The sequence below is a fragment of the Lampris incognitus genome, chromosome 6 (assembly GCF_029633865.1).
Source record: "Lampris incognitus isolate fLamInc1 chromosome 6, fLamInc1.hap2, whole genome shotgun sequence".
NCBI classification, from domain to species: Eukaryota; Metazoa; Chordata; class Actinopteri; order Lampriformes; family Lampridae; genus Lampris; species Lampris incognitus.
In genome coordinates, this window is record NC_079216.1 from 68,450,596 (window position 1) to 68,466,923 (window position 16,328).

At 46.6% G+C, this 16,328-nt stretch overlaps 1 protein-coding gene across 1 annotated transcript in view; it reads right to left on the reverse strand.

Annotated features, from left to right (window-relative positions):
- Window positions 1-2,231: 2,231 nt before the first annotated feature.
- The window catches only part of bmal2 (basic helix-loop-helix ARNT like 2), a 28,827-nt gene continuing 14,730 nt past the window's right edge, over window positions 2,232-16,328 (reverse strand). Inside the window, exons 2-17 of the mRNA XM_056282737.1 lie at window positions 12,021-12,150; window positions 11,831-11,884; window positions 11,625-11,666; window positions 11,271-11,428; window positions 11,025-11,104; window positions 10,525-10,617; window positions 10,105-10,222; window positions 9,861-10,010; window positions 9,444-9,684; window positions 8,637-8,743; window positions 7,906-8,056; window positions 7,668-7,738; window positions 7,413-7,527; window positions 7,127-7,217; window positions 6,939-7,038; window positions 2,232-6,074 (exon numbers count right to left, since the gene is read on the reverse strand). Coding sequence (XP_056138712.1) covers window positions 5,917-6,074; window positions 6,939-7,038; window positions 7,127-7,217; window positions 7,413-7,527; window positions 7,668-7,738; window positions 7,906-8,056; window positions 8,637-8,743; window positions 9,444-9,684; window positions 9,861-10,010; window positions 10,105-10,222; window positions 10,525-10,617; window positions 11,025-11,104; window positions 11,271-11,428; window positions 11,625-11,666; window positions 11,831-11,884; window positions 12,021-12,150 — 1,859 coding nt within the window. The 3' untranslated portion in view covers window positions 2,232-5,916. The remainder of the gene's footprint in view (window positions 6,075-6,938; window positions 7,039-7,126; window positions 7,218-7,412; window positions 7,528-7,667; window positions 7,739-7,905; window positions 8,057-8,636; window positions 8,744-9,443; window positions 9,685-9,860; window positions 10,011-10,104; window positions 10,223-10,524; window positions 10,618-11,024; window positions 11,105-11,270; window positions 11,429-11,624; window positions 11,667-11,830; window positions 11,885-12,020; window positions 12,151-16,328) is intronic.

Consider the following 16,328-nt stretch of genomic DNA (forward strand, 5'->3'; position numbering starts at 1 on the left):
GCCAAGGGAGCGGCCTACACGTCCCACCTTGCTAAGGGAGCGGCCTACACATCCCACCTTGCCAAGGGAGCGGCCTACACGTCCCACCTTGCTAAGGGAGCGGCCTACACGTCCCACCTTGCTAAGGGAGCGGCCTACACGTCCCACCTTGCTAAGGGAGTGGCCTACACGTCCCACCTTGCTAAGGGAGCGGCCTACACATCCCACCTTGCCAAGGGAGCGGCCTACACGTCCCACCTTGCTAAGGGAGCGGTCTACACGTCCCACCTTGCTAAGGGAGCGGCCTACACGTCCCACCTTGCCAAGGGAGCGGCCTACACGTCCCACCTTGCTAAGGGAGCGGCCTACACGTCCCACCTTGCTAAGGGAGCGGCCTACACGTCCCACCTTGCAGACTCGTCTCAACTACCGCCCAAGGCAAAGTGGGGCCACTGCTGGCCGCCGGACAAGTCTGTTTCTATTGCCATGTTCACGTTGCTACCCAGACCGTTGGTTTGGACCTGCCGAGGGACTGCGGATGTAAAGTCGCAGCAGCAGCAGCAGCAGCAGCAGCAGCAGCAGCAGCAGCAGCAGCCCTGCTACCGCAGCACGTGGTGTACACCGTTTATACTGACGGTCATTCAGTCATGTCCCTGTCAAACACACAACGCACCCGCTTCACCACGAACCAAGCCACAGGCATGTTGTGCTGCACTGCAGAAACACAACAAGAGTTGCCCGTGATAAGGTGTATGGTGTATGGTGCAGACACAGTGGCACTGTGGAAGACAGGAGGTGCAGCTGGAGGTGGCAGAGGTGAAGATAAAATGTTCCCTGGGAGTGATGAAGAAGGACGGGATGAGGGACGAGTATATTAGAGGGACAGCTCAGGTTGGACGGTTTGGAGACAAAGCAAGAGAGACAAGATTGAGATGGTGTGGACATGTGTGGAGGAGAGATGATGGGTATACTGGGAGAAGGATGCTGAATATGGAGCTGCCAGGGAAGAGGAGGAGAGGAAGGCCAAAGAGGAGGTTTATGGATGTGGTGAGGGAGGACATGCAGGTGGCTGGTGGGACAGAGGAAGATGCAGAGGGCAGGAAGAGATGGAGACGGATGATCCGCTGTGGCGCCCCCCAATGGCAGCAGCCTAAAGTAGTAGTAGTTTCATGTAATTAAGATTTCTAAACTGAATTTGGTCTAGCAAATGAAACAATGTGCCATCATAACCTTTCAAACGGGTCACCTGAGTTGGTGCAGCAGGAAGTTTACCACGTCAGATGAATGGCAGCAAATCAGTCCAGTTACTCCAAGACTTCACTACTGGATTCTGAGCTCCTGTTCTGGTTCAACAAGTCCCGAGAGGCTGTACCAGCTCTTCTACGTCATTGACCTTTCCCCCAGCAGTCTCCCATCAGAAATATCTGCATTTTCCATACCTGGATAATAAACTGTGTAGTCCGTTTCTCAGGAAGTCTGTCATGTTCACGTGCTACTAGTCATACTCTGGTGCTTCTCAGAGAGTAAGTGCTGGGACAAGACTTGGTCTGTGTCCAACAGGTGTCTGGAAAGAATCCAGAAGGAGTCCAGCTGTGCTACCCAGACAGAAACTGAACCGCCTGCTCTAACGTTGTGACCATGCAGCCTGGAAGGATGTCGGTGGTTCAGTTTAGTCAGTAATCATCTCAAACTGGGACTGTTTTGTTTTGTACGTTTGATCTGACGACTTAGTCAAGTTGCTGTAAAGATGACGTCCTTTTTTAAATAAATCACATCCGACAAGCCGTTTTTTGCAAACGTGTAAATTTCCAATAGAAAAAAAAAGAAAACAAAACAACTTTTGCTTGGGGCGTCCGGGTGGCGTGGTGGTCTATTCTGTTGCCTACCAACACAGAGATCGCTGGTTCGAATCCCCGTGTTGCCTCTGGCTTGGTTGGGTGTCCCTACAGACACAACTGGCCGTGTCTGCGGGTGGGGAGCCAGGTGTGGGTGTGTGTCTTGGTCGCTGCACTAGCGCCTCCTCCGGTCAGTTGGGGCATCTGTTTGGGGGGGAGGGGGATTGGGGGGAATAGCGTGATCCTCCCACGCGCTACGTCCCTCTGGTGAAACTCCTCACTGTCAGGTGAAAAGAAGCGGCTGGAGACTCCACATGTATGGGAGGAGGCATGTGGTAGTCTGCAGCCCTCCCCGGACCAGCAGAGGGGGTGGAGCAGAGACCGGGGTGATTGGCCGGGTACAGTTGGGGAGAAAAGGGGGCGGGCTTGTTTTTATGACCCAAGTTCTTACAAGACCATCAATACATATTTAAGAAAGAAAGCGGTGGAGACATATGAAGTTTGTAAAAAACGTGTTAGGTCATTTTATTTCAGGTCTCCCTAGCAACAAACACGTCACTGTAATTATTAACTTTGCTTAAAAGGGGAAAAAAGGCTCCTTAGTCCATTTCATGTGAGCAGCCTCTGAACAAGTCAAGGTTGTGCGATATGCCATGTTGTGTCCCTCCGAACCCCCGGCTGACACGTTTCATCATTTCAGACCCTTTCCATCCCCACGTCAGTCTGAAGCCATGTGGGAGGTGGCCACGTCTCCAAAAGCACACAGGTGTGTGTCTGTGCAGCATGTCTAAAGGCACTTCAGACACTGGCAGCGAGGTCCATGTGGGTTTGCTTCTCCCTTCAGTGAGTCCTCAGTATTCAAGCATAAGGGACAAAAGACAGTGTTCATGATTCACAATGCAACTTCTCCTTCCTGACCACCGGGAAACGCTGAAAGACCTTGAACCCTCGAGAAGGGGCGGCGGCCCAGGAGACACATACAGTACGCAGCGCCGCAGGGCATCCAAGCTACACAATGAGCGTGATAACACTAAACACAAACGCTGGGCAGTAACACAACTCAAGTTGTGGCTTTGGGTCCACTTCTGGGTGGGGTGGGGGGTCAAATGACTGCTTGAGGATATTCATAGATAATAAAATAAAAATAATCTCAGCCCCTTGGTGTGTGCGATGGCCACATTTCAACGGATTCAATTGATCTGAACACACTGAAATCATCTTTGTATGTCAAAAATTGTTGCCATCTTGAGAAGATCCATCCACACATCACCAAATCCTGATTTTCAAGTATTTCTTCAGCGAGTACTACACCTGTTTTGCATTTCACCGTTTCCTCATGACAGTTCTGCTCCAGGCCGCTCTAGCAGGAGGACACACGTGGTGATCAGTACTACTCCAACCACACGTCGGCCCACACAGTCCTGGAATATGACCCAGTGTTAAAACAGTCGTTTCTAACGTTCCCGTCCCATCTCCTTCCCGATGTAAGGTGGGAACCAGAGTGAACTGGACAGCACACATCCAAACAGAGCTGCCACGGCCTGTTTGAAACTTACAGAACCAGCTGTAGGACATCTTACAACATCTGTGTTCTGGAGTCAGATGCCCTGTAAGGCCCTCTGGCTCCTGTGATTCTTAGTGGTGCGTCACTGGCCTCAATGACCTGCAGCAGTCCTCAGGACCCACAGGCCCCCAGCTCCTCAAATACAGGTGAAGGTCTACTGGCTAGCTCGATGATCAGTTTTAGCCTCTGTGACTGAAGACATGCGAGGGCAGGACTGGGTAAAACTGCTGAGGTAACTGGCTGTAGAATCCAGATAGCTTGGTGTCTTGTTTCTAACCCATTTCTGCCAAGACACATTCCCTGCAGACTCCAGCTAGGTGGCAGCATATCCATCACTACACAACACACTACACAACTCTGGGAGCAAGTTTCTTCAGTCGTGCACGGCATAGGAGTGAATATAACGCGGAGAGAAAGAACATATGATAAAAGTGGAGAACTTCTGGAATGTTAGCCCTGCATAGCTTAATTCCTTGAACAGTTTATCTGTGACAGTCCAGCGAGTGTCTGACACACGCGAGCCTGGAGAAATCTGGCAGAATGACTGGAATAACACATGGGGCTAAAACACAAGTCAGAAAATGAAAAACAAGTTGCACAAGAAATCTCAAGCTGAACAAGTAGTGCAGAAACACAGACCAACAGTCTACGCCAGTCTCCTCACACTACACATCAGTGTTGCAGTATGAATGGGAATGTGAAGCGGGTCAAAGCTGATCTGGGAGAACAAAACCCTGCACTAGCTGACAGATGCATTTGTGGATGCTGATGGGGCGGCTCTGCTTCTGCTGCTCCCTGAGTAGTCAGCTCCACTGTCGTCAGACTCAGGGAGGAACTTGTAACATCACAGACGTGCAGATGAGGTCTGGGTTCCACCATCCTACCAAGCCTTCGTCTCAGCACTGACAGAACTGTCTCACTTTGGATGAACATTTAAAATGTTGTCTACCTCCACAGGACTTCCATGAACCGCAATGACCAAAACACACTGCTCTTGGGACTTTTAACACTTTTGATGCTGCACTCGAATAAATAAAAATGCTGTTTGAGTAAAACACATTTTGAGGCAAGTTGAAGGGACGTTGATCTAAACTGTAATGAATTCTGCCAACTGAATCTGACACGTCAACAAGTTTTATTGCCCCAACATCGCAGCCAGAATCGGAGGTCGACTGCAGCTGAGATGCCAGACAATCAAAATGTTTTATATTAAGGGCGTCCGGGTAGCGTAGCGGTCTATTCCGTTGTCTACCAACACAGGTTCACTGGTTCAAATCCCCGTGTTACCTCCGGCTTGGTAAGGCATCCCTACAGACACAATTGGCCGTGTCTGCGGGTGGGAAGCCGGATGTGGGTATGTGTCCTGGTCACTGCACTAGCGCCTCCTCTGGCCAGTCAGGGCACCTGATCCTCCCACACGCTACGTCCCCCTGGTGAAACTCCTCACTGTCAGGTGAAAAGAAGCGGCTGGTGACTCCACATGTATGGGAGGAGGCATGTGGTAGTCTGCAGCCCTCCCCGGATCTGCAGAGGGGGTGGAGCAGAGACCGGGACGGCTCGGAAGAGTGGTGGAAGAGTGGTGTAATTGGGCAGGTACAATTGGGGAGAAATCCACAAAAAAAAAGTTTTACATTTAACTGAAGTAGGCTTTTAAAAGACTGACACGGGCTGATGGGTAACAAGACCAGGTTCACAGAGCCTATGTAGCGTAGATTCAAGTGCTCTGCAACCCAGGAGGTCATTTTGAGGGTTCCTACGGAAACATGCACAGATAATGCCTCAAGTCTGAGAAAATCTCTGAGCAGCACACAGTCGGGTGACTCTCAGAGTCGGAGGTTATGGAGGAGTGGTCCGTCGTGTAACCTGCTGCCTGCCTGCAGCCTCCATCTGTGTGGAAAAACACGTGGAAGGCTGTCGGTCTCCTGCCTCAGTATCGTCCTCCAATCTTAACTAAACTTTAACACACCTAATCAAATACAAACAATGAAAAAACAAAAAAAAACAAAAAAAAAAACCCCAACAAAAAACAGATTTTCAGTGCGATTTTTTTTTTGCGTCGTTACTCCCACCCGTTGTTCAAGTGTAGGTATCCGCGGGAAATACAAAACAGAAATCCCAAGCCATTGCACAGTCATTTGCTTCCACGGGTTCTGTCTTCTGGCAGGAGCAAAGTCACTGTCGTGGACGACAGGGCGAACCAAGGCTGCACGCGTGTGGGCCGCAGCCCTGAGAGGTTCCAGAGGGACACAGAGCAGTGTGAGGAAACCGTCCGGCAGGTTTCTGGGAGAGGCAGACAGCTTTAAGGCTTTAGAGGCACATCCTCCTACTGGAAGTGGGAGAGCAGGTGTACCTTACGGTCACAGATCCCGCTACCTTTTAAAGCAACCACCTGAGGATAACGCAGCTTGTGTGAGAAAAGGTGACTAATAAATTAAACTTAAAAAAGAAATCTTATAAAACTGAACGCTGCACCTCCGAGGACACGAGAACGCTTCATGTCGGACTGACCGACCCAAAGCTGCATTGCAAGACACGGTTCTATAGAGACCAGTGCATCTCCTCAAAGTCCACGGCTTCGCCGAGATCTGTATCTGTCTCCAGGAGGCTCATGATGACCGCCATCGCTGCTTCGTCGTTGCTAAGGCTACCGAGGCCAGGCCCGACCACGCTGTCCAAATCCAGCTGGGAATTCTCCCCTGCAGGGAAGGAAGGTGAGGAAAACGTGGGAATACACACAGGTCCATATACAGTGGATATAAAATATGTTGTTTTGTTTTGGTGGGAAAACACCAACCTGAGAGATCCCGTTTCACACACACACACACACACACACACACACACACACACAGAACTTGAGGTTTTAACGCTGCTGGAGAGGTTTGTCACATTCAGTGAATGTTAAGATACCGACAGGCATCCATCAACTAACCGTCTGATGAAAATAAAATCGGGTCTCTCTGGCTGCTCCAGGGGCTTTAACTCGATTCACAAAATCCACGTGGTCTAAATGAAACGACCAATCACCCCTCAGGAGCGCCGCTTACTCATATGCACCATGTGGGGTGCAGGAGCAGGGCGGCCCGGTCCTCTGGAAACAGCGGTGGTAATAAATCCTGCACAGCTACGTAAAAGAGCGCTTCACAACAACCATGTTGGAGTAAGTAAGTCACTGACTAACAACTGCGATGCACTTTACGGTCTTCACCACATTAATACGGGTCTTACACAGGGGCGGTACACACAGTGCTACCGGTACCTGGAGAACAGCTTTATAAGTACTTCACGTCAGTACAACATGAAGTAACTACCTGGTTTTTATATGCCTAGATTACAACCAACGATGCCAACATTACCTGTTATGACGGGCAAACTCACACATGTGCACGAAACTGGTGTGTGTGTTTGGTTTTTTTGGGGGGTGGGGGGCATTAAGTTAAATGTAGTCATATCTCCAAAGTCACCTACAACAGTGTTGTGCGGTGTCGCAGGTATATTGTATCACAGAGGCACCAGGTAAGAACAAACGGAGTAAAGTAAACAGGACAGGACACCGTGCGTACCCATGAATATTTCTCCTCCTGAGAGTGGCGGGCTCTGGGCCTCATCTTCACACACGGACTTTCCTGGCACCACCATATCTGTCGTCTCCCCATTTGGCACCTTAAGACCAAAAGAGGTACACATGAATGACAGGGGGACAGACCCAGCCGTAGAGAAAGCTGTCAGAAAGTAGTCCTAGAAGACTGACGTTGCCGCTGGTCTGAGTGGCAGCTTGTGGAGACTTGTCGTGCAGCACGCTGAAGGGACTGCCATTGCCGCTTGAAGGTGACACGTTCATTCTAAACCAGAAGAACAAGTACAACTGTAACAACTCGTCCTCTCCGCTGACTCATCGGTGAGCTACGATCCAAAGTTATTCTTTGCTACGTCCACCTACCCTACAACATCTCATATATGTGTGGATGACAAACATGTTTGTCATCTATGTAAATGAAAAACAAATCATGATGTTACTGCCACATCATCTGCAACACCTGTTGTAATCCATCAGCTCGTTGGCAATCTGGGTTCCTATGTTTCCAGCGTAAATCATGGTACCAGCAGCGCTGGATGTTTTTGAGACGATTGGAAGGGACTTCTTGCCATCTTCTAAAAAAAAGAAAAGACAATGAATTAGAGATCAGTGGCCTGTGTTTAAAACCAAAACTATAAATATCTGCATTTTCCAAGACAATGAAGTTAGAGACGTATATAAAGGGATATCTTCTCATATGCCAGGACGAACTGACCCTCCGAGGTCTTGGAGTTGTTTGGCTGTTCGGACTTGTTCCCTGACCGGCTTGTTCGGCTGTGGTCGTGTCTTGGTGTGGGATCAGAAAACAGACGGTGGTGAGCCCATTAGTGTACATTTACCTCACAACAGTAGCAACAGGTTTAACTTGCGTACAACCGTATTATTCATATCAGCGGTGTCATGCAAGCAGGCTCTTTCAAGGTGAGGGAAGGTCTACTGAAGCTCGTACTCACGATATGACTGTATTAGTGGACACTATGTATTCTACTTCTTTGGTCCAGGGATTTACAAAACCAAACCACTGGCTTTGCAGAGTGACGAAAGAGCCATATTTCGTTTTGAACTTGTAGTAATTTGTCTCTATTTTCTCTTTACTCCGCAGCACTGTGAAGAAAGAGAGTCCCGGTCAGTCACATGCATAGGGTATAAAGAGGAATTTGGAATAATGCTTGAGCACAAAATCAGAAGTGGGGAAATAAATGTGATTTCCTAAAACAAAAGTATAATATGCTGAAACCTGAGAGTGACACAAATCAACAGCCACATATCAACAACAAAATCATTTTCCAACTTATTTCCTTGTAGGTCACCTCTGTGCAAGCCTCCTATTTCTGCACAGGAGGGTCATTCTGTCTCAACTGTTACCAAAAATATGCTACCAGCATGCATGACCCAAGCTTTTCATACTGCACTGCAGTAAGATATCCTATGTGCAGCAAGATATCCTACATGGCTCTATCATTGTACAAACTCTTATGTAAACAATGCAATCTGGTCTTGAATGTCTGCTCACAGCTGTACTTACTGTAATGTGCAACCCTTGTGTTTCTATAGGTCACTTTAATTACTAGAACATCACACTAGCCTGCACAGCTAGAAGAAACCTCTAATGTGTCTATTAAACAGTGGAGGACAGAAAAAGCGATGATGAGAAGAAAAACTGGCATGACATCCTCTAACTCACCTTTTCGATGTCTGTCAGCTAAATGCGGTAGGTCATCTTGATGGAAGTACTCGTAGCATGACGTGCCAAGCAGTTCCTGGGGTAGATATCCTAGAATGGTTGTTGCTCTGTGGGGAAAAGGGCAGGACTGGTTAAAAGAGCGGGCTATCATGGGACACACTCTCATTCTGACTCTTAATCATTTCAACATAAATCTGAAATCTGCAAAAGGCTACTTTTCAGATATTAAAAACATTTCAACAAAATGATAGTACTTGGTGTCTCACTTAACTTACTGTGTTCTCAGTAGACTCCTACAATGCAGTCAGAGTGGGCATAATCAAATATTATTCATGACTATCACAACTTATGAACTTGAATGCATTGCACACCATTTCCTAACGTTAATATGAAATACAGAAGTTTTATAGAAATTTAGCACATATCGTCTTCATATCATGCTCTCAAAAACATACTAACTTTTCAGTTCTTACCAACTTTTTTAGTATGATAAAAATCTGGCGCCTCTTAAAAAGATTTATTTTCAAAAGTTGTACTTAAAATTAAGGACAAAAAATTGGCAGATCATTAGTATAATTCCATATACATAGAAGAGATGCACTTTTTACATGTTACACAGCCTCACTTTTAAAAACAACTGCAAGTTGCAACAACTGCAAACCATGCACATCCTTTACACAACTGCACAACTTTATCTTAAACAAAACCACGTGGAGAAATGTAGCCTGTACGTAGCACATATATGATACATAAACATAAACCACATCAGGAAATGTAGCTCGTATGTAGCACATATATGACTGCTACCTTTGATCCACAAAGGTGAACTTGCCATCCATGGCATAGCGCGTGATGAACTCTGTGGGTTTAACCCGAACCTCTCCGTTCACCTGGGGGGCTGTATGGGAGTGGACACGTCCTACGGCCACCAGGCAGCTGAAATGAGAGCTGTCCTTATCCGCATCGGCCTCTCCCTCCACCCCCAGTTGACTGGTGGGCCAGCTGCGCATGTAGCCTGTGCAGTGGACTGTGCAATACTTCTGGGACTCTTAAAAGCAAGCATGCCCCAAACCAAAGGTAAACCATTAAATCAGAAAACTTCTCCATACAAACACTTGTAAAAGATAAAGCACTTGATAATGGTTAACTTAGTAGTAAAGCAAAACAAACTACTGGCTAGTCATTAAAACACTGAATACACAACTGAGTGTTACCCTCCTGTACCTTTCTTTTTTGAGGTACTGGCCTGGAATTCCTTTTCTTCCACTTTAACAGAGATCTTGTTGTACTTCATGCGGCAGAAAAAGGATCGACGAGCACCAGAACACAGCCGTGCTGCACCAACTGGGAGGTCAGCCTGGACCTGTAGACCAGCTGGGGACAAAGCAGGAATATTTATTACACACACACACACACACACACACACACACACACACACACACACACACACACACACTTAATGCCTTACTTTTAGCATCAATAAGCCGTTCGCGGGGGTACAACTCAGAGGCTGAAAGCTGCTCTTTCACTTTTCCCATATCCTTCGGGTGTATGTAATCAAACAGACTCTGTCCAATGAGCTCCGCCTGCAGAGAAAACGGTTTAGTCATCAACGGATTACATCCCCTTACTGATAAACATCAATATCAAAAGGTCCCCAGGCAATCTCTTCTAATGCAACCCCACCCCCACCTGTGTACAACTTGCCATAAAAACAAACCACCTTAAATTCAGCGATAAAGATTCTGGTGGCCAAGAGCCATGGGGGAGGGGGGGGGTAAAAATGGGTAGTAAGGCGCTGGCTTTACAATTACTACAAACATCAAGTGGTGACCTGAGTTGTGGAACTAATAAATGTCTAAGATACAAGAACAAAAGCATTTGTTACCCGACTATAGTTCAGTATCTTGGTGATGGACTCTGAGACGAAAACTATTTTTCCACGATCGCAGCCCACGACAAACAGGAACCCATCTGCCGCCTGTGCAGTAGAGCACGAGCAGCATGTTAACGGCATTATTAATGCATGACAACAAAAAAAAAGGTGAGAGAATAAATCACAGTGGCACCAGAATTTAAGTGCCCCAGTACATATGTTCACAATTAACTTCTGGTGTGAAGTCTTTTACTCTGAAAATGCGTTTCAAAAAAAGAGTTTTTCAGTCCAGTAAAGCTTTGATACAGGCTGTTGTAGGGATCGTGTTGTCATATGCAACACAACACATTTGCCTCTGGACAAAGAGTTCTCATTGGTCTGACAAGTCTGGCGAGCACAGTTTGGTCTGAGACACTTTGAAAAAGGCTGCAGTTATGAACTGCAGACGGGCGGGGACTGCATTTCATTTGCACGGTGTTTGTGTTGGCGTGTGTATACAGTATCGTGTGTACCTTGAGGACAAGGTGTTTGAGTTCTTCATCAGGAAGGAATGAAGGCTTGTAATTGGCTTCAGAAAAAGCACTAGCTGAACCTGGAGAACAGAGACAAATTAAAAATATGGTTCTCTCATGAGCGCTGCAGTGCAAGACAGCCAACACACAGTGGAAGCTTTGTCATGATATCACCAAGCACAATCAATCCAAACATGAACAAAAGGCTACGACTTCATTCATCATCGCCATTCAATGGTATGATACCTTTGAGAGATTTGAGGTGCTGCACAGCCATTCTAAGTACGGTCAGTTTGTCCAACTTGCGAGACATGGGGTTACAGGTGGGGATCATGTCCGACAGCTCATCAATGAGATTATTCATTTTGTCTCTTCGCCGCTTCTCAATCTGGCTGTGGGGCTCCCTGCAGAGAAAGGGAATTGGAAATAGAAGCTAGACCCCTAAGCATAGGAAGAAATGTGTACAAACACGAAGCATATACATAATTTATTACAACTTACAGGATTTACACTCGAAGTATGTCAGTAATACTCAAAGCAGTGTACTATGAATTACTTGTGTGTGTGCAGTGGTCTTGGTGAGGATTTAAGAGCAAATACCTGAAGCACTTAATTTTGACATGTTGGTCTTCCCCTTCTGACCTATAAGACATACATGCATACAAACATGTAAAAAAAATAAAAATAAATATATATACGTATATAATGTGTGTGTGTGTGTGTCTGTGTATCTGTCAACACTTTGCAAATATGGATGACTAAAGAATAAACAGATCTGCTCCAAGAGTCCTTGACTAGTATTGTACCTGTCTCGGTCATCTTCCATGTCCACATCAAGAATGGAAGCCATCTTTGTTTCCCTAGGAACAAAGTGTGTGGCTATCAGTAGAATGGTAACTATCTTTTCTGATGATGGGATACATCAGTTACAGGCTGATGATTTACAAATTATCTTCATAACGGGTAATAAAATGCACCAATCCAGCCAAAACTTACTGGTTGTCCATACTGCCCTTCCGCTTCCTTGGCATCTCCATACTCGAGGACATGCCAGCAGCTGAGGTTGGGGTCATTAGGATGGGCAGCGAGACAGAAGGGCTTTGGCTTCCCTCCAACAGCACATCTTCTGAAAAACACAGACAACAACAGGCTCACCTAGAGCTACACTGTAGCTAGGGGTGAAGGTGGTAGGACTTTCATGCCGTTTATCTGTCAAACAAAGCCATTCTGAACCTGGAAGCGAAGCAATAAGAAAAAAAACAGCTGAAACCGTATGCTGTTGTGGTTTCAAGAGTTCTGAATTGCAACACAGCGACATCAACAGTGTTTAGCTGTGGGCAGCAGGAAACCATCAGGTTGTTCTAACAGGTTACCACCTTCACCTCCTTGACTATGCCTCCATGTAATGCTTTAATAACGCTTCAGTGAGGCAAGATGGTGCCACACGCTGCCATGGCAAATCTTCATGTGCATTTTAAACCCCCAATTTCCCCCCTTTGCTCTTCCCATGAACACTGAATTTATCTATAAAAAAACACAAACAAGCATTGTGCTCAAATGTGCTCCAACAGACTTGACAGTAACTTTAGTTCAAAACTGTAGGGGGGAAAAGCCAGACTAAGAGGGCATTGCCACCTAATGCCCCCCCATGGCACCCAGGTGCTCCATAATTCTAGCACCTAATAGAAAGACCCCGTTTTTGTTTTGTTTTTCCCTTTTTTTCCTGCTCGGTTGTATTTGGCCAATTACTCCACTCTTCTGAGCCGTCCCGGTCTCTGCTCCACCCCCTCTGCTGATCCGGGGAGGGCTGCAGACTACCACACGCCTCCTCCCATACATGTGGAGCCACCAGCCGCTTCTTTTCACCTGACAGTGAGGAGTTTCACCAGGGGGATGAAGCACATGGGAGGATCACGCTATTCCCCCCTGCCCCCCCCGAAACAGGCACCCCAACCAACCAGAGGAGGCGCTAGTGCAGCAACCAGGACACATACCCACATCCGGCTTCCCACCCACAGACACAGCCAATTGTGTCTGTAGGAACGCCCGACCATGCTGGAGGTAACACGGGGATTCGAACCAGGATCCCCATGTTGGTAGGCAATGGAATAGAACACCACACTACTCGGATGCCCCTACTTTTATGTTTTGATTCAGATACCTTGTGTGTTTGTGGGTGTCCATCTTAAACAGCATATCTTTAAAATCAACCCACGCTCACGTCACCTCACCAGTTTCAGCAACAGAGGTGTTGTTATGAGGCTCATTGTGACTTCCCAGAATGCTGCAGACAAATGTCTCTAAATTTCAGAAAAGTTCTGAATAGTGAATGATTAAAACAGCCATAATAAGACCATGTGCTGACATGCTGGGAGGCACCAATTTACAGTTTTCAGGTTCTTAACGTTGAACTGACATACGATAAGCTGCTGGACCAATAATCTGCTGAAACCTTCCATCTATATCTATCAAGTGTCTCAATGAAAATGTAAAAAAAAAAAAAAAAAAGAAAGAAAGAAAAAAAGGCGTCCGGGTACTGTAGCGGTCTATTCCGTTGCCTACCAACATGGGGACCGCCTGTTCGAATCCCCGTGTTACCTCTGGCTTGGTTGGACGTCCCTACAGACACAATTGGCTGTGTCTGTGGGTGGGAAGCGGGATGTGGGTATGTGTCCTGGTCACTGCACTAGCGCCTCCTCTGGTCGGTCAGGGCGCCTGTTCGGGGGGGGGGATTGGGGGGAATAGCGTGATCCTCCCACGTGCTACGTCCCCCTGGTGAAACTCCTCTCTGTCAGGTGAAAAGAAGCGGCTGGCGACTCCACATGTATGGGAGGAGACATGTGGTAGTCTGCAGCCCTCCCCGGATCGGCAGAGGGGGTGGAGCAGAGACCGGGACGGCTCAGAAGAGTGGGGTAATTGGCCGGATAAAATTGCGGAGAAGAAAAAAAAAGGGGGGGGGGCTAAAAAAAAGAAAAAGGAAGACCCTTTAAAAAAATTAAGTAGTATGCTAACAGAATCCTCCAATACAGTCACTCATGAAATTAACTGTCAAAGGCTGAACACAAAGTATTTCACATGAAATACTGACAAGGTATTTCACATGGCATACTGACAAGGTATTTCACAAGAAATACTGACAAGGTATTTCACATGGCATACTGACAAGGTATTTCACAAGAAATACTGACAAGGTATTTCACATGGCATACTGACAAGGTATTTCACAAGAAATACTGACAAGGTATTTCACATGGCATACTGACAAGGTATTTCACATGAAATACTGACAAGGTATTTCACATGGCATACTGACAAGGTATTTCACATGAAATACTGACAAGGTATTTCACATGAAATACTGACAAAGTATTTCACATGAAATACTGACAAGGTATTTCACATGGCATACTGACAAAGTATTTCACATGAAATACTGACAAGGTATTTCACATGGCATACTGACAAAGTATTTCACATGGCATACTGACAAAGTATTTCACATGAAATACTGACAAAGTATTTCACATGAAATACTGACAAGGTATTTCACATGGCATACTGACAAAGTATTTCACATGAAATACTGACAAGGTATTTCACATGGCATACTGACAAGGTATTTCACATGAAATACTGACAAAGTATTTCACATGAAATACTGACAAGGTATTTCACATGGCATACTGACAAAGTATTTCACATGAAATACTGACAAGGTATTTCACATGGCATACTGACAAGGTATTTCACATGAAATACTGACAAAGTATTTCACATGAAATACTGACAAAGTATTTCACATGGCATACTGACAAAGTATTTCACATGAAATACTGACAAAGTATTTCACATGAAATACTGACAAGGTATTTCACATGGCATACTGACAAGGTATTTCACATGAAATACTGACAAGCCATTAGACTCCCTATTTACTACATACAGCTAACCTGTATGTACTGTGGCTTGGCGGATAAACACAGACATCAGGTCTTACTAAGGTTAAAGTAAATTCCCCTGTTGAAGACTGGTAGAGTCTTGTTTACAAGAGTCAGGATTCGTTAGACTTGTGTGGGGGGACAGGTAAATGAACAATTAATTCAGTTGTACTTTCACACATGTTGGCAATTTTCCGGTTCGGGGCTGTATTGCTTATCCCCAAGGCCAACTACACACCCACCAAAGAGATGTGGGCTACAACAGCGTGCCTTATCTTGTCCCTTGTCACGGGGCAGAGGACTCATTTTCTATCAGGACAGTGATTGGAGACGCCCATCAACCCTTTGCCAAGGAGGAGCAAGGTGTGTTGACTTGTATGACTTTTCCTCCACAGTCATCAGACTTTAACCCTGTTGGAAATACGAGAACATTTGGCAAGGGAAGAGGCAAAGCACACCCCCCTGTAATGCTCTCAGAGCACCGCTGGAATATGGACTCTCAAATTCAACAGAGCGGACATACCAAATATCGAGAAATATGTACTTTGTCAAAATTTGCAAAACTTGGGCATCCGGGTAGCGTAGTGGTCTATTCCGATGCCTACCAACACGGGGATCGCCCGTTCAAATCCCCGTGTTGCCTCCGGCTTGGTCGGGCTTCTCTACAGACACAATTGGCCGTGTCTGTGGGTGGGAAGCCAGATGTGGGTATGTGTCCTCGTCGCCACACTAGCGCCTCCTCTGGTCGGTCGGGGCACCTGTTTGGGGGAGAAGGGGAACTGGGGGGAATAGCTTGATCCTCCCACGTGCTACGTCCCCCTGGTGAAACTCCTCACTGTCAGGTGAAAAGAAGCGGCTGGTGACCCCACATGTATGGAGGAGGCATGTGGTAGTCTGCAGCCCTCCCCGGATCGGCAGAGGGGTTGGAGCAGAGACCGGCATGGCTTCAAAAAGTGGGGTAAATGGGGGGGGGGGGGGGTCCAAAGAATTATTTTTTTTTGGACTTGTGTTGGGAAATAAATTATATAATCTTGTTTCAGATCAGCAAAGCAGAAATTGTTAGTTTTTGATTAAAGCTCTGACACACACACACACACACACACACACACACAACACAACACACACACACACACACACACACACTCAGTGCTGATCTCGGTGCGGTCAGTTTGAAAGCCTGTGTTCAATCACCGAGTCTTGACCTGCCGCCCTAGTTGACCCCACACATTCAGGTGGGCGGCGTGACAGCGAGAGTGAGAGAGCTCAGTGTGACACTGGTCAAGTGTTGCTCACAAACACGCACCTATTTTTAACTCTGTTCTACAGACCCGGTGACCCAAATAGCCATCAACAAATCAGCAACAAC